The 22,328-nt window shown below is 47.8% G+C and overlaps 1 protein-coding gene across 1 annotated transcript in view; it reads left to right on the forward strand.

Annotated features, from left to right (window-relative positions):
- Positions 1 to 22,328, forward strand: part of LOC102439396 (apolipoprotein L2-like) — a 43,404-nt gene that overhangs the window by 16,698 nt on the left and 4,378 nt on the right. Inside the window, exon 3 of the mRNA XM_023747580.1 lies at positions 20,166 to 20,286. Coding sequence (XP_023603348.1) covers positions 20,166 to 20,286 — 121 coding nt within the window. The remainder of the gene's footprint in view (positions 1 to 20,165; positions 20,287 to 22,328) is intronic.

Below are 22,328 nucleotides of genomic sequence, written 5' to 3' on the forward strand. Positions count from 1 at the left end.
AATTATGGGGGTGCCCAGAAGATGAGAGAGAAGCAAGATATTGAAACCTATTTGAAGAAATAATGACAGAAAACTTCCCTTACCTGGTGAAAGAAATAGACTTCCAAGTCCAGGAAGCGCAGAGACCCCCAAACAAAAGGAATCCAAAGAGGACCACACCAAGACACATCATAATTAAAATGCCAAGAGCAAAAGACAAAGAGAGAATCTTAAAAGCAGCAAGAGAAAGAAACTCAGTTACCTACAAGGGAATACCCATACAACTGTCAGCTGATTTCTCAACAGAAACTTTGCAGGCCAGAAGGGAGTGGCAAGAAATATTCAAAGTGATGAATAGCAAGAACCTACAACCAAGATCACTTTACCCAGCAAAGCTATCATTCAGAATTGAAGGTCAGATAAAGAGCTTCACAGATAAGAAAAAGCTAAAGGAGTTCATCACCACCAAACCAGTATTATATGAAATGCTGAAAGGTATCCTTTAAGAAGAGGAAGAAGAAGAAAAAGGTAAAGATACAAATTATGAACAACAAATACACATCTATCAACAAGTGAATCTAAGAATCAAGTGAATAAATCATCTGATGAACAGAATGAACTGGTGATTATAATAGAATCAGGGACATAGAAAGGGAATGGACTGACTATTCTTGGGGGGGAAAGGGGTGTGGGGGATGAGGGAAGAGACTGGACAAAAATTGTGCACCTATGGATGAGGACAGTGGGTGGGGAGTGAGGTTGGAGGGTGGGGTGGGAATTGGGAGGAGGGGAGTTATGGGGGGAAAAAAGAGGAATGTAATAATCTGAACAATAAAGATTTAATTAAAAAAATAAAAAAAATAAAAAGATTCCCATGTGATTCTAATGTGCAGCCAACGTTGAGAACCACTGGATTAAGGCGTCTTCTGATTTACAATATAACACTTAGAAGGGAAAAGCCGGCGAGATAAAATGGATTTAACTGCGTGTTAAGGTGTTGAGCACAGCAAAGGAGAGGTTCATGCAGATGGCAGGTGGGTCAAAGAGAAGGAAGGAACCTGGACCTGGAATCAGGGAAGAGAGGAGACAAGAGAGTGGGGGGTGGGGGGAATTTATTTATACTAAAAAAGACATTGGGGTCATGAATAAAGAAAGAGAAGTGAAGGAATAAGCACCAAGAAGGCTCTGACTACTAAAAAGTTGACTATGGAAGAAGGCAAAAGAGTTTGAGTTGGGATATGGGAGTTTCAGTGGCTCCTGGATTGGCCCTCCCCAGGGCTCACCGTCCCAGCAGGAACCCCGTCTCTCCCCAGTCCTGGTCTCTAGCCCTGCTTTCCAGTTCCAGCTCACCTTTGTCTTCCAGCAGTACATCTTAGGTAGGCAGTGACTTTTTTTTTTCTAAATTACTATCTATAGTTTAATGAAAAATAGTAATGATTGTGTAACCAAACAGCTAAAAGTATAATCACAGGTGTTTTAACAATTCCCTGATTAGTACACAATCCACAGAGCAACATGCCTATATGAATAGATTAAGTACATTGGCCTTGAAACACTATGGGTGGCATAGAAGTGGTCCAAGCAATTATTCAAGAGACCCAAGGATGGTCACATCTTCCCAAGCAAAAGAAGAGATTACAGACATTTTCTTATGTTTTACATAGAAATTCGCATATGTTATTGGACAGACAGTAGTTAGTTATTCAACTTCATTAAAAAACTAAATTCTAAAAGATAATGAATTGTTTATTATTCATTTTCTATACCTGCATAGGCACAAACTAAAGGCATTGAAGTTCTTGCTATTAGAAATAATAATCAATTAATATATGGTAATTCATGCTTCCTCTTATTTTCTCTTTCAGTCCCTACCAAAACCTTACATTGTCAATGCAGTAAGAATGATAGAACAAATTTTCAATTAGGGAGCTCAAGGCATAAATCTAGAAACATACTATTAAATGTTGGGGATACATCAGGAAACAAAGATAAAAAACCTTCATGGACCTTAAAATCTCAGATTTGTGTTGAAATAGGTACAGTTATGGCTTTGAGAATTATGAATGAAGGTGCCCAAATACATATTCATAATAAAGTATGTTTTTAAAGAACTGCATTAGTAGCCAGGGGATTTGTATGTTCTTTTTTTTTTTAAATTTAAATTCTTTATTGTTTAAAGTATTACATAAGTCTCCTTTTCCCCCCATTAACCTGTCCCAGGCTACCCGCACCCCCCAGCAGTGACTTTTTATTTTTATTTTTTATTATTATTTTTAATTTTGTTTTATTGCTTAAAGTATTACAAAGAGTATTATATATGTCTCCTTCCCCCCCCCCCTTGACATTCCCCCGGCCTCCCCTACCCCCCAGTGTCTTATGTCCATTGGTTATGCTTATATGCATGCATACAAGTCCTTCGGTTGATCTCTTACCACCCCCCTCACACCCCCCAACCCTCCCCAGCCTTCCCGCTGTACTTTGACAGTCTGTTCGATGCTGCTCTGCCTCTGTATCTATTTTTGTTTATCAGCTTATAATGGTCTTTATTATCCATAAATGAGTGAGATCATGTGGTATTTTTCTTTCATTGACTGGCTTATTTCACTTAGCATAATGTTCTCCAGTTCCATCCATGCTGTTGCAAATGGTAAGAATTCCTTCTTTTTTACAGCAGCATAGTATTCCATTGTGTAGATGTACCACAGTTTTCGAATCCATTCATCTGCTGATGGGTACTTAGGCTGTTTCCAGATCTTCACTATGGTAAATTGTGCTCAGCAGTGACTTTTTAAAAATTTTTATTTTTCAATTACAGTTGACATACAATATTAGTTTTGGGTGTGCAATATAGAAAGTGATCACCCACTAAGTCTAGCAGACATATGGCATCATTCATAGTTATTACAATGTTATCCACTATAGGCAGTGACTTCTTGATGATGATGATGATGATGATGATGGGGGCCGTGATGGTGGTGGTGATGACAGCGGAGTGGGTGGAGCATTTGACAAGTTGCTGGTGCTCATTGGGGCCAGGATGCTCTGAGAGACCAATGAAATTACAATGAAACTGCAAATGCTCTTAGAACAGTGAAAGAAAAGAAAAGAAAAGAAAAGAAAAGAAAAGAAAAGAAAAGAAAAGTAAAGAAAAGAAAAAAAGAAAACTAAAGAAAAGAGAAAACAGATACTCGCAGCAGGTCAAGGAGATTTACCAATCGAGCCCTGAGACACAGCCTCTCCATCAGTGGGGGAGGTGGTGTGGACACGATGATATTCTAGACCCTCTGTTTCTCCCACCTTGTGTTCTGTAGACTTTGGTTCAATAAGGTGGACTGGTACACTGAGCCTTTGTGGTGTGGATTAGTGGGCTCATCTGGGCTCTGGGTTCCTGGCTTCCCTTCCCCATGAGCCTGTCCTCCAGGAACTCAGGGAGCAAATCTTCCATTGCTCCTCCTGCTCACTCACTGGGCTCCCACTCTCCCATCCAGTCAAGTCCCTGAGACCTCGGTGCCCCGTAAGCTCCGCTGGGACACCTGGGGGAAGCTTCTGCACAGGTGGCTTGGGCTGAACACAGGTGGCTTCCTCGCCCAGCAGCTGGGGCCCAGGATCGACTGTAGGACATGAGGCTGATTAAGATCAGAAGGGCCTGTTTGCAGGTGTGAGAGAGGGTCATCGATAAACAGAGAGACAGAGAGAGACAGAAAGACAGCAAACATTTCTCCCAGCTACCCTCACATTTTACTCCTGCAAGAGCTTCCACATGGTCTTCCTGTGTTTGCCCTTGTGGAACTGCCCCTGCCCTTGTCCACACTGAGCCAGAACAGCCCTTAGGAATACAGATCTTATCAAGCACCTGCTTCCAGCTCTTCAAGGGCTTCCCATCACTCTGCACAAAGGCCCGAGGCCTCCACCAGCCAGAAGTGACCTGTTGGAGGCTGGGGTCCCCTGAGGGCAGAGCTGAGACAAGGCTCACTGAGGGTTGATTTGGGAAGTGATTCCCCGCAGCTGGACTGAGGGACACTGCCCCCCGGAGAGCACTCATGGGCTTTGTCCTTCATGGGCCACAGTTAGGACCAAACCCACACCGACAAGGAAACACCAGATCTCCGTGATACGAGCAAGGTGAGTCAACCATGGTAAACAGAACAAAGGAGAAGGTTCCTTTCTGGGCCACTCAGGTCAGCATGACCTTGACCTCCCTGACCTTAGTGGGACAAGCTGGAAACACACAGAGGCTTCCTCACGAGTGCCCACGTGTCTGATGGGCCCTCTGAAGAGCACAAGGTTGTGTGAGCAGCCTGTCGGGCGAGGTACCAGTTCTCAGGAGGCACATGAAGAATTTGCTTGCTCTTTGGAAATGCTTTGACCCGTGGGAATCAATTCTTCTGGATCCTCCATCACTTCCTGCCAGTCCAACATTAAGGATAGAGCTCTTATATCAGGGTCTTGGCTTAGTGTGAGGAGTCAAGGAAGGCTTCCCTGAAGAGGGGGCACCAAGGGTTGAAGAGGATGGGGAGGAGAGTGGTGGTGAGAATATTTGGGGCAGAGGATCTCACCTGCAGGGGCTCTGGCTGGGAGGGCCACTCTGAAAGGACCCTGATGGAACTGCAGTGTGGCCACTCAGCTTCCCCTGCCAGGACTCCTGTGAGAAGGGCTGTGGTCGGAAAGCTGGGCATTGGAGCACTGGACGCTGCCAGCAGCCTCTGCAGGGACGGGAAGTGGCGTGGTTGGCACAGGCACCACTGCTGCTGGAGCTATGTGTCTGCAGCCCTGGGACCTGGAGGACAATGGACAGAGCTGCTGCTTTTGAGATCAGCAGTAACAGGAAACCCGTGAGATGGAGGTGGGGGGAGTGGTGTGAGTTGGTGGTGGCTGCACAAGGAAAGGGCCAGGGTGAGAGCACAGCTCACACTGCCTGGGGGCCCCTGAAACTGTGAGAAGAATCCAGTAGATCCCAGAAACCAGCAGAGCAGGAGGGGTGGAACCAGAGAAATACTTTGGCCCATCAGCTGGAGGCCAGGGCGGCAGGTCACATTCACCGTCACCATCCATACTGAGAGCAGGGACTCTTACTCCTTCGAAGTGCTGGCTGTTGGCCTCAGAGCACAGTGGCCAGGATGAGTTTGGGTCGGGTCCAGATGAGCAAGGGGCAGAGGGCTCCTCCAGCCTCGGCCCTGCACACTGACTCAGATCTCACGCCATGCAGGCCCCTCTGTGTCCTCCTGGTCCCCTCTGCCTCCTGCCCCCTCCTGTTGTCTACCCCATCCCTCTGGGCTGGGCGGTGGTTCTCAAAAGCATTGTGGTAGTCACTGTGGCTGTTGGTCACATTTTTCTGGTCCTTCCCTCCCCCTTCTAGACACATGGTAGGATTATATTCCTGTCCTCCTTTTGGGTGGGATCTGTAACCAGAGCTCTGACCACTGTCTTCTTTTGTTGTTTGTTGTTTTTAAATATATTTTTTATTGATTTCAGAGAGAAAGAGAGAGGGAGTGAGAGATAGGAACATCAATGATGAGACAGAATCATTGATGGGCTACCTCCTGCACGCCCCCTACTGGGGATGGAGCTAGCAACCTGGGCATGTGCCCTGACCAATAATTGAACCATTACATCCACGTTCATAGGTCAATGCTCAACTACTGAGCCATGCCAGCCGCTGACCCCTGACTTTTGAATGGAAATAATATGTGTCAATTCTAAGCCACAGCATCTAATGCTGATAGAAGACCCCTTTCCTCTGCCGGCAGTGTTCCAGAGACTGGCTGCTCCAATTTCCTGGCTCTGGGAGGGAGGACTACAGGAACAGACTGCATGATGATCAGGGGGTACCTTTGTGGCTCATGTGGAGAGTGTTTGTTACTGCAGCCAAACCTAGACTAACCTGGCTGACACAATCAAAACCCCTGGAAACATGGTACTATTTGTAGAGCACTGTGAATGGTGTATATCTTTAACTTCTCATATAAGCTACAATAATTATTAAATAATAATGAATACCACTTACTGAGTGCTTAATATACGTCAGGCATTATACAAGGTTCTTTGGCAAATGTTTTCTTATTAATCCCCACCACAGCCCTGTGTATTTGGTAATACAGACCTGTGTAGTATAATTAGTCTCATCAATAGAGATGAAGGTGTTGTATCGCAAATCAGCAAGCTAGATACCAGATGCCTTAACAAGCCAATTAATTATGAGTCTTTTATTGCACGCAAGTTCAGAGCAGATTACCTCTGTCAAATTCTGAACAAACACAGGAAGGAGTATTTCCTTTTTATATCCTTCTAGTTCTTTGTGTAAGTTATTTTTGCAGACAGCTTGTAACCTTGAGTACATATCATATCTAGCAAACACCTGTCATATCCATACAGACACCTGTAACCTTGAGTATCATATCTATACAGGCACCTGGCATCAATATCAGCATATCAGTCCCTTATGTTAGATGACCAGCTTGCAAGGTCAGACAATTAAGTTTATCTTTTCTATTCAAGCCAAAAACAAAGTTATTTTACAGTCTAAAAATAACAGAGGGCAAAAACAGCAGAGAATTTCAAAACAGCAGAGATTTCTAAAACAGCAGTTTCAAACAGCAATAGTAATCCAAAAGAGGGATTACTATTATGCTTCAAAGGGACTGATACTAAGGGAGACTGAAGGTCAACACCAGAGCTAGTAAGTGGTAGAATTGAGATTAAAATGCAGGGTCATTTGAGCCCCAATCCTCAATCTTTCCACCACTAAACTAGGCAGAGGAAGGAAAAATAAGCATGCATTCTAAAAAGAAATGATCTTGTAATAGGAAAAACATTAACATCTGCCTTTTCTTTTCTTTTTTTAAATAAGTCTTTATTGTTCAGATTATTACAGTTGTTCCTCTTTTTTTCTCCCCATAGCTCCCCTCCATCGGGTTCCCACCCCACCCCATGCCTTTACCCCCCCCACCCCATTGTCCTCATCCATAGGTGTTCAATTTTTGTCCAGTCTCTTCCCGCACCCCCCACATCCCTTTCCCCCCTGAGAATTATCAGTCCACTTTCCTTTCTATGCCCCTGATTGTATTATATTCACCAATTTATCTGTTCATCATATTTTTTAGTCATTTGATTTTTAGATTCACTTGTTGATAGATATGTATTTGTTGCCCCTTGGTGTTCATAATTTTTATCTTTACCTTTTTTTTCTTCTTCCTCTTCTTAAAGAATACCCTTCAGCATTTCATATAATACTGGTTTGGTGGTGAAGAACTCCTTTAGCTTGTTGTTATCTGTGAAGCTCTTTATCTGACCTTCAATTCTACATGATAGCTTTGCTGGGTAGAGTAATCTTGGTTGTAGGTTCTTGCTATTCATCACTTTGAATATTTCTTGTCACTCCCTTCTGGCCTGCATAGTTTCTGTTGAGAAATCAGCTGACAGTCGTATGGGTACTCCCTTGTAGGTAACTAACTGTTTTTCTCTTGCTGCTTTTAAGATTCTCTCTTTGTCTTTTGCCCTTGGCACTTTAATTATAATGTGTCTTGGTGTGGTCCTCTTTGGATTCCTTTTGTTTGGAGTTCTCTGTGCTTCCTGGACTTGTAAGTCTATTTCTTTCAGCAGGTAGGGGAAGTTTTCTGTCATTATTTCTTCAAATAGGTTTTCAATATCTTGCTCTCTCTCTTCTTCTGGCACCCCCATAATTCGGATGTTGGTATTCCTGAAGTTGTTCCACAGGCTCATTACACTGTCTTCATATTTTTGGATTACTTTTTCTTTTCTGGTTGGTTGGTTTTTGCTTCTTCGTACTTCAAATCTTTGACTTGATTCTTGGGATCCTCTAGTCTGCTGTTGGATCTCTGTATATTATTCTGTATTTCAGTCAGTGTATGCTTAATTTCTAACTGGTCCTTTTTCATATCCTTGAGGGTCTCACTAAATTTCTCAGAGTTTTCTAGAAGATTCTTGAGTAACCTTATAACCGTTGTTTTGAACTCTATATCTAGTAGTTTGCTTTCCTCCATTTCTTTCATTTGTGACATGTTTCTTTGTCTCTGCACTTTGGCTGCTTCCCTGTGTTGATAGAGTGGCTTTGTGTGCTAGGTGTCCTATAGGGCCCAGTGACTCAGCCTCCCCAGTCACCTGAGGTGGATGCTCTTGGTGCACCCCTTTGTGGGCTGTGTGCACAGTATTGTTGTAGTTAAGTCTTGATTGTTGTAGGTATCACTGGGAGGAATTGACCTCCAGACCAATTGGCCGTGAGGACCAGTTGTGTCTACAATGGGAGAACTGCTGTGCTGGAGACACCCTTATGGGGCAGGACTTGCTTCAGTGGGGCTTTGGTGCTCACTGAGTCTGCCCCCTGAGTGTGTCTCTTATGGATCTGAAGAGTTGTAACCTGGTGTGGTCTCACTCTGACCACTGGGTACACTGGCTCTTGGATCTCCAAGGAGGTACAAAGTCAGTCATTTGCTGAGGCCACCCAGCAGAAGCTGCAGAGAGATCTGCAGATTCCTCTTCTTTTTGGGGGTATGGAGGTGCCCAGATGAGGCACAGCTGTGAAGCAATGCAGGCTGCTGAGGAGCCTTTGGCCTTCTGTTGGAAGCTCTGGGGTTCTTTGACCCAGCTGCAGTTTGTTAGATTTTAGATTGCAAAAGGCCAGGCCATTCATATGCAAAAGCCTCTGTGCACAGCTTGAGTGGGGTTGTAAATTGGGTGGGGGCAGGGTCTCAGGGAATCATGGGGCAGTGCAAACAGCAATGGTTGCCCATCAGCCCTGCCCCAGATAGGTCCCTGGGTCTCTGTGTCCCGCGGCCCTGTGCAGGAACAATGATTGCTGTGAGCACCTCTGAAAGAAAACAGCCCTCGCGTTCCGGCCCGATGCCAGACAGTCCAGTTTCTCCCCTGTGAGTCTGGGTGCCCAGAGTCTCACCCAGAACTGGAGTTCAGAGCAGTGGGGAGTTTGTATCTCCCTCCCGATTGAAAAAGACCACAGCGCACCCAGTTGTCAGCTCGTTTTGCGCGCCTCTGTACCAACTCTTCCACACCTCTGCACCTCCTACCAGTCCAGATGCGCTTTTCTCTTTCCCTCTAGTTGTCGGACTTCCACTCAGCCAGCCTTCCCGTGGTTCTGGATGATACCAGTTTTGTCTTTTAGTTGTAGTTTTGATGTGGTTGTGCAAGGCAGCAAGTTCAGGTGTTTACCTATGCCACCATCTTGGTTCCTCCAACATCTGCCTTTTCTTTAAATTGAACATGAAAGATGATCTTGACAGGCTGAACAAAGGGGCCAGCTCCCTGGCGGGATGTCTCACAAAGGAATCTTCATGCTTTTACCCTTCCATTGGGCTCGCTGACAGGTGAGCAGTAGCAGCCACCAAAGGGTAGAAAAGAAATTGTGAAAGAGGATAATTTGTCCATCACTTTTAAAATGTTTCTGTGCAAGCTGGGCAATAGCTCGCATCATGCGTTCACACATTGCAATGGTCTGCATCTTGAGGGCCTGCCCCACTGCCTCATGCTGCCTGTCCTGCATGCCTCAGACGCCCTTCCTCACTGCCGACCTGTTAACCCTCCAGGGCTCAGCTCCAGTGTCACTGCATTGGCAGCCCTTCCTGTCCCTGTCCCGCCAGGCGGGGCTGTCCTCTGTCACCACTGCCGTGTCAGGTGTATGGTGGGGTCTCGCTCCCTCAATGTGAGGTCTTTGAGGACAGGACCTGCCGGAGCTGTGTGTCTGCAGCCAGGGACCCGGAGGACAATGCCACGGAGCTGCTGCTTCCCACATCAGCAGTGACAGGAGGCCCGGGAGCCCGAGCAGGGAGGGGCCGATGGTGGCTTCCATTTATAAATAAATATATATTCTTATTGATTTCAGAGAGGGAGAGGGAGAGAGATAGAAACATCAATTGATGAGAGAGAATCATTGATTGGCCTCCTCCTGCACGCCCTCTACTGGGAGCCTGCAACCCCTGCATATGCCCTTGACTGGAATCAAACCTGGGACCCTTCAGTCCGCAGGCTGAGGCTCTATCCACTCAGCCGAACCTGCAGGGGCCACATAGTGTTTTCTGGGTGTCCAGTCCTTGTCTGCCCCTGGGGAGGAGAAGATGAGTAACGCCTGGTCCTCATTCTCAAGGACTTTGCCATTGACGAGGGAGCTTCACGTGTGTCTCACTCCTTTCACCTGGCCACACGCATGAAGCAGGGGCTCCCCGGGCCTGTGGGGCTCAGAGAGCCAGGGCCCAGCTACGGGATAATATGGGTGATGCTGGCAGCCTGGCAACAAGGGCTGAGACCAGTGGCCACTTCCCCTGAGGTCAGCAGGTGCTGTTGGCATGGAGTGCAGTGCCCTGCGCTCTGCAGACCAAGGTGCCCGTCAGTGAGCCACTCTGATGACGGCACCAGCCCCCTGGGGTACATGCTCCTGCCCACTCCCACTGCCCTATAAACAGGAGGAGGACAGGGAGACGGGGTCCCTGTTCTGGACACTAAACTCTTCGTGTCCAGCGTGTCTGAGCCAAGCTCCCCTCCCCACGCGTTGGAGAGACTGGGCCAGGCCGGGTGAGGGTGCTGGCTGAGCGCCTCCAGCTGGTGACTCCTCCAGGCTCTACCAGGCGATGCTGGTGGCAATGCCAGACCCCTTTCCCTGTGATTTGGGGGTTACTTTTCCCCTGAGTGGGGGTTCTCCTCACAGTGGGCTGAGAAGGCTTATTGACCAAAGAATTTGTTCAAAACCCCGCCTCCGAGCTGTCGTCATCCCAGGTGACCTTTCTTGTGATGTCGGGGGTCCAGCTGAGCCCTATTTAATAGTCACTGGGTCTTTAGGGTCCCTAAGTGGGGTGATCTGAGCTCATGCCAAGAGGCGCCCATCTCACTTCATGTGGCTTTGTAGCCCCCACCCCGGTTGTTCTGCCAGGAGACCGTGTTCACCGAGGCCACGGATGTCCGTCTGGGGTCCTTTCTGCGTTCTTATCAGAGGACCCTTTGGACAACGGGACTCCGCTCCTGTGGGTCTGGCGTGATTCTGCTCCTCACAGGAGGTGTGGGGTGTCCAGCGGCAGTCAGGCCAGTGAAAGGGGGAGGAACCAGGAAGAAGGCAGGTTATAGGAAAAACAAGACAAAAAGTAACTTTTAAACAAGGGCCAGAGGCCAACTGTGACACTTGCTCTGAGTCTTGGCCCCTCCCCTGAGTTGCCTGGTGAAAGGCCCGCCTCTCCCTTTGCCATGGCTTTTTCTCTCTGAAATCAGTCAGTGTTGTCACTTATGCAAAACTATGATCACTCTGCTTCGCCTCCCTGAAACGCTGGGGGAGGTGGCCCTGGCTCCCCATGGACATTTTCCCAGGGTGAGCAGGCCTGGCATAAGTGCCACGTTGGCTCCTGGAATCCCCGGCAGGCAGGGAAAGCAGAAAAGCCCATCAGCTGCAGCACTTACAGGCGGAGCCATTTCCCTCCTGTTTCTTGATCTGTAAAATCCAGGTGGTGATTCCTGGAGCCGGTGTGAGAATCAAACAGGAAAGGCCTGGAAGGTGCCCGCACGGTGCCTGGCACACACTCAGCCCTGCGTCCCTTCTGTTTTCAGACGTTTCTGTGTGACGGCGACACTGGGCTTCCTATAGAGAGATCTGCTGTCAACAGGAAAGGGGCCCGGAGAGGGAACAGCTGGCTTCTCTCTGCCGACGCCCACAACCTTGTGCTCCCACAGACGGCCATGGCCACCAGGGAGGGCCTCCTCGGACAGGTCGCCGTGGTTCCGAGGCACTGACCCTGCCACCAGGGACAGGTTCAGAGAGGCCTGATCTAAAGGGTCAGGGGAGACGCAGACAGAGTGGCCTTGGGCCTCCCCCAGGGGCCAGGGGAGCAGAGCCTGAGGGGGCAGTGGACTCTGGGAGGGGACGATGCTGGAGGGCTTCTCAGAGGAGGTGATCCCAGAGTTGGGCTTTGAAGGATGAGCATGTTGTTCCAGGTGGAGAAGCAGGTGCTCCTGGCAGAAGGACCTACAAAAGCAAATGTCTGGAAACGGCCTGGGCGGGGCCTTCAGTAGGAGCAGGGACCAAGGCGATGCAAGGAGGCGGTGAGCATCTGCTGTGCTCAGGGAGGTGCTCATTGCTGGGGACAGAAGGTTGATGAAGGGGGGCATTTGGGGGCATGTGGGGGGAATGAGAGAGGAGGGTTCTGGGGACAAGCCCATGGGGCGGAGGGAGTAATTTACCCAGGATCCCACTGTCTGTCAATGGCAGGTCTTCCTTCTAGAAACCTGAGGGAGGCAGGATGGGCTGAGCGGAGAAGGACCTGGGAGGTCAGACCTGGGGTTGCTCTAAGGCAGCGGTTCTCAACCTTGGCTGCACATTAGAATCACCTGGGAATCTTCTTAAAATCCTGATTTCTGGGCCTCATCCTCCGGAAATTCTGTTTCTTGGTTATGGGGTGGGGCCACAACATTAGTAACAAAGAAACAGAATTTCGGGAGGATGAGGCCCAGAAATCAGGATTTTAAAAAGATTCCCAGGTGATTCTAATGTGCAGCCAAGGTTGAGAACCACTGGCCTAAGGCGTCAGCAGGCAGGGTGGGGCTCGCCTGGCGCGGTGCAGGCTGGGTAATGTGGTTGACCCTGAGCTTCTCAGAACTTGAGCCTGTGCTTTCAGTTTTCCTTTCCAAGTATCTTAGACCCAGAAAGTGTTTGTGCAGACACAGCTGCCGGGTGGATGTGCACAGCTAAGAACGAGTGGGCCTTGTTTTAAATCTTCCAGAGGGAGATTCTAGGTAAGTTGGGAGGGTAGGAGCCCCTCCCCATCTTCCCATCCTCACACTTTCTAAGACAAGGATCTTGTCACTTTTGTATAGATGAGGGAAACCGAAGCTGGGGGGTGGGGGGGAGGAGGGGGGTGGTAATGGGCCCAAGGCACATGTAAGTAGTGACAGAACCCGGATTGGAACCTAGTTTTCTCTGATGTTCCTTCCCACTCCAGTGTCCCTAACCCAGCCGTGGGCAAACTACGGCCCGCGGGCCGGATCGGCCTGTTTGAAATGAATAAAACTAAAAACAAAAACAAAAAAGACCGTACTCTTTTATGTAATGATGTTTACTTTGAATTTATATTAGTTCACACAAACACTCCATCCATGCTTTTGTCCCGGCCCTCCGGTCCAGTTTAAGAACCCATTGTGGCCCTCGAGTCAAAAAGTTTGCCCACCCCTGCTAAACAGTGGAGAGGGAGGGGGACACTGCTCAGGTGGGTTCTCATCCTCCCGCCAGCTCAGCTAGGCCTGGACTCCCTGAGACAGGAGCCAGTGACCCCAAAGGAAGGGGGATGTGGGGGGATGTGGAGGAGGCAGAGGAGGTGGGGATGGTAGGTGAGTAAGAGCCTCTGTTCCTTGTGGCCTGGATGCCCTGAAGCTGCCCTTGGGGCTGCCCTGAGGCTGATGGGGCAAAGGATTTCCTTTGAGATTTCAAATCCTGACATTGCTTCACACACCCTTTCAATTTAGTGCCGGGCCTTGTGGGAAACTGAGGCCCTGAGAGGGGAATGACTGGCCCCAGGTGCCACACTGAGACCCTGAGCAGGAGGTGGGTGGGCTCTGCCTCCCTGCTCTCGGCCGGCCTCGCTCATAACCGTGAGGGGAAGGGAGACGTAGGAGGTGGTCCTGTGTGTCTGAGCTGGAGGAGACTGAGCCCAGATCCCTGTGTCTGTACAGCAGAGACACACCTGGGAGCTGTTGCCTTATTCACACTACATCCCTCCTTAGCCTCCAGCATCAGGAGGTGTGGGCTCTACTCTGCCCGCAGGAGCTGCCTGACGCTGCCAAGCCCCTTCCCTGAGAGTGATTTGTTCCTGTGTCTCCCCATGTTTAAGAATCTGGGTCCAGTCTCTCCATGTTGATCCGTAGGCTCCTGTGTGGTGTGGACAGCGAGTCACCTGTGGTTCACGTACCTACTGCACACAGTGCTGCGGCCTCTCGTGCTCTGCCTTGGCTGATGGCAGCCTTCGCAGGCTTTATTTGTTAAGAAGTCAAATTGATCAAAGTTTCCCTTTATGGCTTCTGGGATTTGTGTCTTGATTAGCTATGTTTCTGCAACTCAACATGAGTTTTAACATTTCTTCCCCCAGGTTTATAGTTCTCCTTTTGGTTTTACATTTAGATTCCTTTGGGATTGATTGATTGATTTTGGAGGAAGCTTTTGTGTTTGTTGGATTGTTTTATTAATCCTCAGCGAAGGATATTTTTTCCCCATTGATTTTTAGAGAGAGTGGAAGGGAGGGAGGGAGGAAGAGGGAGAGTGAGACAAACATTGATGTGAGGATGCATCAATTTGTTACCTCCCACATCTGCCCTGTGCCCTGACCTGGTTCAGGGATTTACCCTGCAACCCAGGTCCGTGCCCTTGACCGAAAATCAAACCTTCCACCCTTCAGTGCACAGGCTGATGCCATACCCACTGAGCCACACCAGCCAGGGCTGTAGAAGCTTTTTGTTTCTTCTTTCTCCTCTTCTTCATCTGCATCTGTGTCCTCTTCCTAATGCAGGACGTATTTAATGGTACCTACAGCCTTCAAGGAGCCTCTGGTGCAGGAAGCAAAGTGCCTGGCAGCAGGTAGTGAGCAGGAGTGGGAGGGGCTGGACAGAGCTGGGCCTGAGCCCCAGACCTGGATGCCCCACCTGAGGGAGGGGCGGCTTTGGGATGTCCTGCTCAAGGCCAGGCGTCAGAATCAGTTTTTCACATTCATCTCTTCCTCCTCTGATAAAAATGTGATGGCTGCAGGAAGGAGACAGGGGGAAATAAATGGAACTCTCAGAAAGCTGATAGAACTGCCAGAAGTACATTAAATCAGTGGGGAAATTTGTGTGAAATCTGAGTCATAGTTTTTGCATCAAGATCAACAAGAAAACCAAATGGCTTGACTCAGTTGAGAGTGAAACGGGTTTGCTGTGCGGTTGAGTGGCTGGTTGTCCTGTGTCCCCGCCATGGGACACACCAAGGCTTGAGCCATCAGTGCCAGAAGCGCAGGCGGACAATAGACCTGGCCCTGTGTTTACAGATACAAATGGTACACAGTTCAGTGGTTACTGGAAGAATGTGAGTTGTTATTTGTAAAGTCTTAGAGCATCCCATGCAGAACAAAGACACGCAGGTGAGCCACCTTAGTATCAGCTATTAATATACCGGCAAGTCCCTTGGCTCTCTGTGTCAGGCAGGACTCAGGAGGGGTAGCTGATAAATACTGTTTTGCTTCTTAAAATAACGCCTACAGACAATCAGCATTTCCTTTCTTCCCTGGGCTCCAAAGCAAGATAGTTCAGACTGAACTGAGAGAATTCTCTCCATGGAAAGGTCTGTTTCCATCATGATCGTTCATAGAACTGACATGATCCAGAGTGTGTTTATTATTATTGATTTGAGATGGAGGGAGACGGACAGAGAAACATCGATTGTCCAGCCAGGGCCAGAGTGTTTTCACAATGACGGCCATAGACGTCACTGCCTTCCCTTTGCCTGCCCGTCCCATTTGGGAAAAATTTGGCCTCAACACAGAGCCCATGATTACAGTATGGCCCCATCCCAATGGTCACCAACACAAGGTGGACACTGACACTTCCTAGGAAAGAGCCCTCCTAGAGCTGTGAGACCACTCTATCCAACCAAAAGGTTGGCCATCCACGCATCCTTCAAATTGACTTGTGATCAAAAGGGGGACCGTGGATGAAAAACGGGTTCTATGCAAAGAAACCCACAGGGTGATGCGATCATAAATTCCTACCTGGACAGGTCATGGTGGGGGTCACATCCCAGGCATATACTTCTTAGTAAAAGGTTTGTTTTTCTTAAGCAAGCCCTGCTCATTGTTTCTGTGCATTTAGGTGAACTCACCTTTGAAATAACCACTCTCAAGAGCACAGTCTGGCCTGGCCGGTGTGGCTCAGTGGTTGAGTGTTGGCCCATGAATGAAAAGGTCACCAGTTTGATTCCTAGGCAGGGCACACGCTCGGGTTGTGGGCTCATAACCCAGCAGAGGTCATGTAGGGGGCAGCCACTGGATACTTCCCTCTCATCAATGTTTCTATAATCTCTGCCACTCCCTTCCTCTCTGTAAAGTCAATATAAACATTTCTGGGTTTTTTGTTTGTTTGTTTGTTTGTTTTTTAAAGAAGAGACCACACTCTTGTTGACTGTCCTGAAATCCAATGCCCACCTGCTTTCTGCCAACTTCATGTTACCTTCCTTACATCCCCTCCTTCATTTCAAATGCAGAGAAGATGCTGAGACACTGTTATTCTCCAGAGCATTTTAGATCTTGCACAGTTTGGCACAAATAAATTTTCCCTAAAATCCTTTAAAAAAAATTACAGCCATAAAAAGGAAGGGCATTCTGGCCCATGTTCCAACCTGCATGACCCTTGAGGACACTATGCTAAGTGAAATAAAGCCGTCTCAGGAAGGTAAACATTGTGTGATTCCACTTAAATGAAGCTCTCGAATCCATAGAGATGGGAAGTAGAGAGGCAGTTTCCAGGGGCTGGGAGGGGGGATGGGGAGTTACTGTTTAGTGGGCACTGAGCTCTGTTTTATAAGATGTAGAGAGCTCTGGAGACTGGTGCACAACAGGGTAAATATAATTTAACACTATTGATCTGTACCCTTAAAAATGGTTAAGGTGGTAAATTATATGTTGTGCATGTTTTAGCATAATAAAAGAATTTTTAAAAGAATGATGTGTGTGTGTTTGAAAAGTACTATGAACTGGGAGATGGAAAAGATGGACACCTCATATCCTGTGAGCATAAATGTAAATTGGTGCAATTTTTTGCATTAGAGTGTGACTCTAGGCATAAAGGAATTTTTATATGGCGATACCCTCTGTCCCAGTCATTCTGTTTATTAAATATCTTAAGGGAAGCAATCTCAAATGCAGATGAACTTTTATGCCTGAAGAATGTTTCTGCACTATTTTCATAAAGAACTAGAAACAAGCCAAGGTCCACTGATGGGCATGGGCAGCAGAGAGGACCGTGCAGCGTCAGGAGGACTGGGCAGCCCACAGCAGGGCTGCAGGGATGGGGCCAGGGCCGCAGGACCCCAGGGCCTTAGGGCTTGAGGGTCTTGCAGAAGCAAGAAGGGTGCAGGCTTGGGAAGCTACAGCCCCAGGAATTCATCAACACAGAGACTTGGCATAGGGTGCAAGACATCGTTTGGGAATGTGAAGAGTCATTTACAAGTAACACAGACACATTAATAAATGATTTTGCATATAAAAGAGAGTAGAGCATAGTCCTCACAAACATGGGATTGGGATCTGGAAGACTTGGGCTGGAGTCCTAGCTCTAGCACTACTGTGAGACTTGGCCTGACCCGAGTTCAGGTGAAAACCTAGACTTTGTGATGGTTTCCTCCACGTTCCAATGGGAGCCACCATGGCGCCCACCACGTGGAATGTGTGAGAGTATTTGGTGAGGGAACTCGTAAGGAGCCTGTGGTAGACACACCATCAATATTAGCTGAGTGATTAGTCAACACAAATGTCCTCAACCTCAAATCATTTCCAAAACATTCCTCCCATCTTTCCTTCCCATCTTTCCTGTTTTATTGCTTCCTGGATTTATTGCTTCTTTGGTTTATGACTCCTCAGCTGTGTGTTTCCTTGTATGATGGTCTTCTCCTTCTGCCCCCACAGGACAAGGGGACTGTCACTTGGCTTGGAGTGGGCTGGAGTGAGGTGAGTACCTTCTCTTAAATAGTAGCCAGCAGAGCCCAGCAGATGGGAACACAGTGCATTGAGTCCATCTTGGCACTTTTGGCCTTCCCTGAAAGAAACACCAGAGACAGAGCCCCTCGCTGCTCCCTGTTGCTCAGCTGGCTCACCTTGACCCCACAACTTGTTTTCTCTTCCCCAAGGGTGAAGCAACACCTGCTTCCAGCTGGACACAGACTGGTGAGCTGAAGGGGAAACTCTGAGATCCCACTGCTGACACCATGACCTCAGAAGCTGATGAGATCTGCCCAGGTAGTCAGCTTCCTCCTCCCTAGCTGGTTCCTGCTTATGATCTAGAATTGAGGGAGGCACCTCCAAGCTGGGTTAAGCTCCACAAGAATCAAGAACCTCCAAGGGGATTGATGAGTGTCCCTGAGCCCCCAAGAGAGGTCAAGGGAAGTCCCCTCAAGAAGGAGTCTGTGGGAGGGCCTCCTTCCTGGCTCTCTCCTCAGGCTGCTCACTGCCTCCCATCTTCTGCAACTCATGCAATGTCTCCAATGAGGCCAAGACAGCCCACGGGAGGTGGGAATTTCTTGTCCCCTTTACTTGGAACCTGCTAGTTCCTCATGGAAACTTTCCCCTCCAAAGAACTGCCACCCCCACAGCTGTGCTGGGTCCCTGACCTGTGCTCCCAATTATAAACACCTGCGTACCAGGTGTGACTGTCAGGCAGGAACTTTTTCTGTTGATCTCAGATACCCCTGCAGAGGCCCGCTTTGTTATTGCCCACACCCACCCACAGCCTGGCCCACAAATACACAGATGCAGTGCTCTGGGTTTCCTCCATCTAAACCCAGGTTTACTTTCTGCCTCAGTGGGTGAAGCAAGACAAGAAAAAACACCCCCTCGAACCACCGAAATCAACACTGCATTTTCTAGGCAACCAAATCACCCCCCAGGGGAGGATAAAACTTGTTCCTGTTGTAGCATAAGGGAGGAGAGGAGAGGACAGAACAGAAGCCTGCAGCTCCTGAGCCAGGGTCCCTGAGGGAGGCTGGAGCTGGTGGATTCCTGAGGATAAACAAGATGACCTCTTGCTTAAGAAGTTGTCGAGGGTGGGGTAAGAGGTCCCCAGGGGAGCTGTGGCCCCTGAGACCAGCCTGGAGGGGGGAGAGCTGACACTGATTGATCACAGAATTAGAGCTGAGGCTCCAACCCCCACCCACCTGAAGACACCCCTCCACTGCCTACCTTGGAGCACCTGTGAGAAGCAGGAGGAATCCTCTTTGCCTGGTAGTTTTACTCCATCAGTGGCGTGTGATCTAAAACATTATTTTTAAATAAAAAAAAAAATCTCATAGGTAACCTATAGGGTAGAATTCAGAAATCACATGAATTTTTGAAACATAAGGAGGCTTTGAACTAATGTAAGGAAATGTCTGATGGTTGGCCTTGGATGCCACCTGTGAGCTTTCTGATTCTTGGCTTGGGCCTTCTTTTCCTGTTTGAGTTTTGCTTTACTTTTCTGTGAAATAAGAATAATATGTCTTGCACTAACTGGTTTGGCTCAGTGGATAGAGCATCAGCCTGAGAACTCAAGGGTCCCAGGTTTGATTCCGGTCAAGGGCATGTACCTTGGTTGCGGGCACATCCCCAGTAGGGGGTGTGCAGGAGGCAGCGGATCGATGTTTCTTTCTCATCGATGTTTCTACTCTTTATCCTTCTCCCTTCCTCTCTAAAAAAAATCAATAAAATATATATTTTTAAAATAGAATAATATGTCTTGTGTACATATGGTAGAAAACATATTTAGATCATGTCTCTGTACACACAAAACATACACCAGTCCTCAGTCCTTTATCTGAATTTCTAGAGTCTCCAAATCTCTGAGAGTCACACATTGTTAAAAAGATTTATAAAAGTTATTGATTTATAGAGAGAGAGAGAGAAATAGAAACAAGTGGAGGAGGGAAAGTATTGGTGCCTCTCCCCCTTTTCATAAGGACACCATTCATGTTGGATTAGTTCCACACTTATGACCTCATTTAACCCTAATTATAAAATACAGTCACATGGGGCCTGGCCATTGTGCCTCAGTGGTTGAGTGTTGACCCATGAACCAAGAGGTCACTGGTTCGATTCCCAGTCAGGGCACATGCCTGAGTTTCAGGTTCGATCTCCAGTAGTGGGCATGCAGGAGGCAACTGATTGATACTTTTTTCTTATTGATGTTTCCGTCTCTATACTTCTCCCTTCCTCCTTCTCTAAAAAGCAATAAAAATATATTAAAAATAAATAAATAAGTACAGTCACATGGGGTGTCAACCTTGCAACATATAAATTTGTGGGGACAATTCAGTGCATAACACCAGGAGACTCACCAAAAGTTACCCAGATTTAAAAAAAAAAAAATCCCCACGTGACAGCTGCTCAGGAAGATGAACATTTAACCAAGTTGTTTATACTCAATGCCATTTATGTTCTACCAGGATTTCTGCTAACCTCGTTTTTTTTTTCATCCAGAGGGCAAAGGCTTTGTTGATGCCATTGAGTATTTAATGGACCCAGGGAACAAAGAGAAACTGCAGCACCTGCTGAGTGATGAAGCCTGGGAGAAATTTGTGGCTGCGGCCGAGCTGTCCAGGTAACCTCCAGGGGATGCCTGCATTGTCCCCCCATCTCCCCTGCATCTAGATTCCTCTGGCAGGCACACTCCTCAGGGCAGGGTCCTGAGCTTGGGGTTGAAGAAGTTCCTTCTCAACAGTCCATGAGGGACATTTCCTTCATACCATTCATTGGCAGAGAAGGGCCTCAGGTTGACAAGAGATGAGGCCTGCAGGGGGAAGGTTACGTGACTTTGGGCCTGTTACTTAACCACTCTCTGTCTTACTCACCTGTTCTATTTCATTGTAAGGAAAATAGGATAATGCGTGTAAACTGTTTAGCTAATGACTGACACATAGTAGGTGGGCAGTTGACATGAACTTTTAAAAAGATGCTGGGAATAGACAGACCTGTTGGACCTGAGAGCCACGCAGGACTTCCTGTGGAACAAGCCAGAAAAATCCTGGCACAGTGTGTGGCCCTGGGGATTGTGGCTAGAGAGCCTGCTCTCCCTAAGAAAGGGATTGTACAGACTCTGCAGGGTCCTGCTGGCCTGGAAGGCGGAGAGCTGGAGTGAAGCTGCACCGTGTTGGGTTGAATCCTGACTGTATGTCTGCCCGGCTCTGGGGCTCTGGGCTTATGTCATCTCCCTCTTCAATGAAATAGCAAGTCCTACTGATAGTGAAGCATCCATCTTATATAAAAACTGCTGTTTGAAATTTTAACCCTGCTAGTTTGGCTTCTGTAAACGCTGGCCTGCTTTAATAATAAGGAAAATAAGACTACTCCCATTCCAGAGAGGCCATAAACTATGCCCCAGACAGAGCTGTCAGTGTTGGTACCAGGACAGGCTTGAGATATGGTCTCATGGCCCCTTCCCAGCATGTAGGCCTTATTTCTCAGAAGGCTGGGAAGTCTCATTCCAAATCTGGGAGACAAAGGAATAAATAAAAAAAGTTTCCTCCATGTTGGGGGCTCAGAATTTGAAAGACACATTTTTCTCTGGGCCTGCGCATAATTATAATTAAAACGTAACTCCCATTTCTCTAAGAGTCCAGGACTCTTTGGACCCTCTAAAGATTACTACTGGCCCACTGATTATATTTGGCAGAGAATTAATTTGATCAAGCGTATAGTCCTCAGGGGTCAATATAACTCCCTCCCCAACAATGACCCAGAAGAATCAATGATTTGACTCATGTACATAAAACCAGTGGGGAATGAAGCATCTATCTTATATAAAAACTGCTCTTTGAAATTTTAACCTTGCTATTTTGGCTTCTGTAAATATTTACTTCCTTAAATAATGAGAAAAATAAGACTACTCCCGCCCTAGCCGGTTTGGTCCGGTGGATAGAGCGTTGGCCTGCTGACTGAAGGGTCCCAGGTTCGATTCTGGTCAAGGGCATGTACCTTGGTTGTGGGCACATCCCCAGTAGGGGGTGTGCAGGGGGCAGCTGATCAATGTTTCTCTCTCATCGATGTTTCTAACTCTCTATCTCTCTCCCTTCCTCTTTGTAAAAAATCAATAAAATATATATTTTTTAAAAAGGAGACCCTAAAAAGGGGTCTTCTTGAAAAAAAAAAAAAAAAAAAAGACTACTCCCAATCCAGAGAAGCCATAAACTATGCCCCAGACAGAGTTGTCAGTGCTGGCACCAGGCCAGGCCTTGAGATATGGTCTCATGGCCCCTTCCCAGCACGCAGCCCTTCTTTCTCAGAAGGTCCGGAAGTCTCATTCCAAATCTGGGAGACAAAGGACTGGAGGAGAACCAAGATGGCGGCGTAGGGAGTAGACCTGTGCGTGCTGCCTCCCACAACATCATTGAAACTACCAACTATAAGACAAACAACCACCACTCAGAACCATGGTGAAATTGGCCCAGTGGGAGTTCTACAACTGGAAGGAAAGAAAGAAGCGCAGTGAGACTGAGTAGGAGCTACAGAGGCGCCAAAAACAGAGGTACACAGTCGCGCACCAGGCGGGCTGCAACTGGATGCGCGGGTTTTTTCATTCGGAAGCGGTTACGAACCCTCGAATCCTCTGGGCTTGCTTGGGGCGGGTCTCTGAGACCCCAGCCC

The sequence above is a fragment of the Myotis lucifugus genome, unplaced genomic scaffold (genome assembly GCF_000147115.1).
Source record: "Myotis lucifugus unplaced genomic scaffold, Myoluc2.0 scaffold_915, whole genome shotgun sequence".
In the NCBI taxonomy this organism is placed as follows: Eukaryota; Metazoa; Chordata; class Mammalia; order Chiroptera; family Vespertilionidae; genus Myotis; species Myotis lucifugus.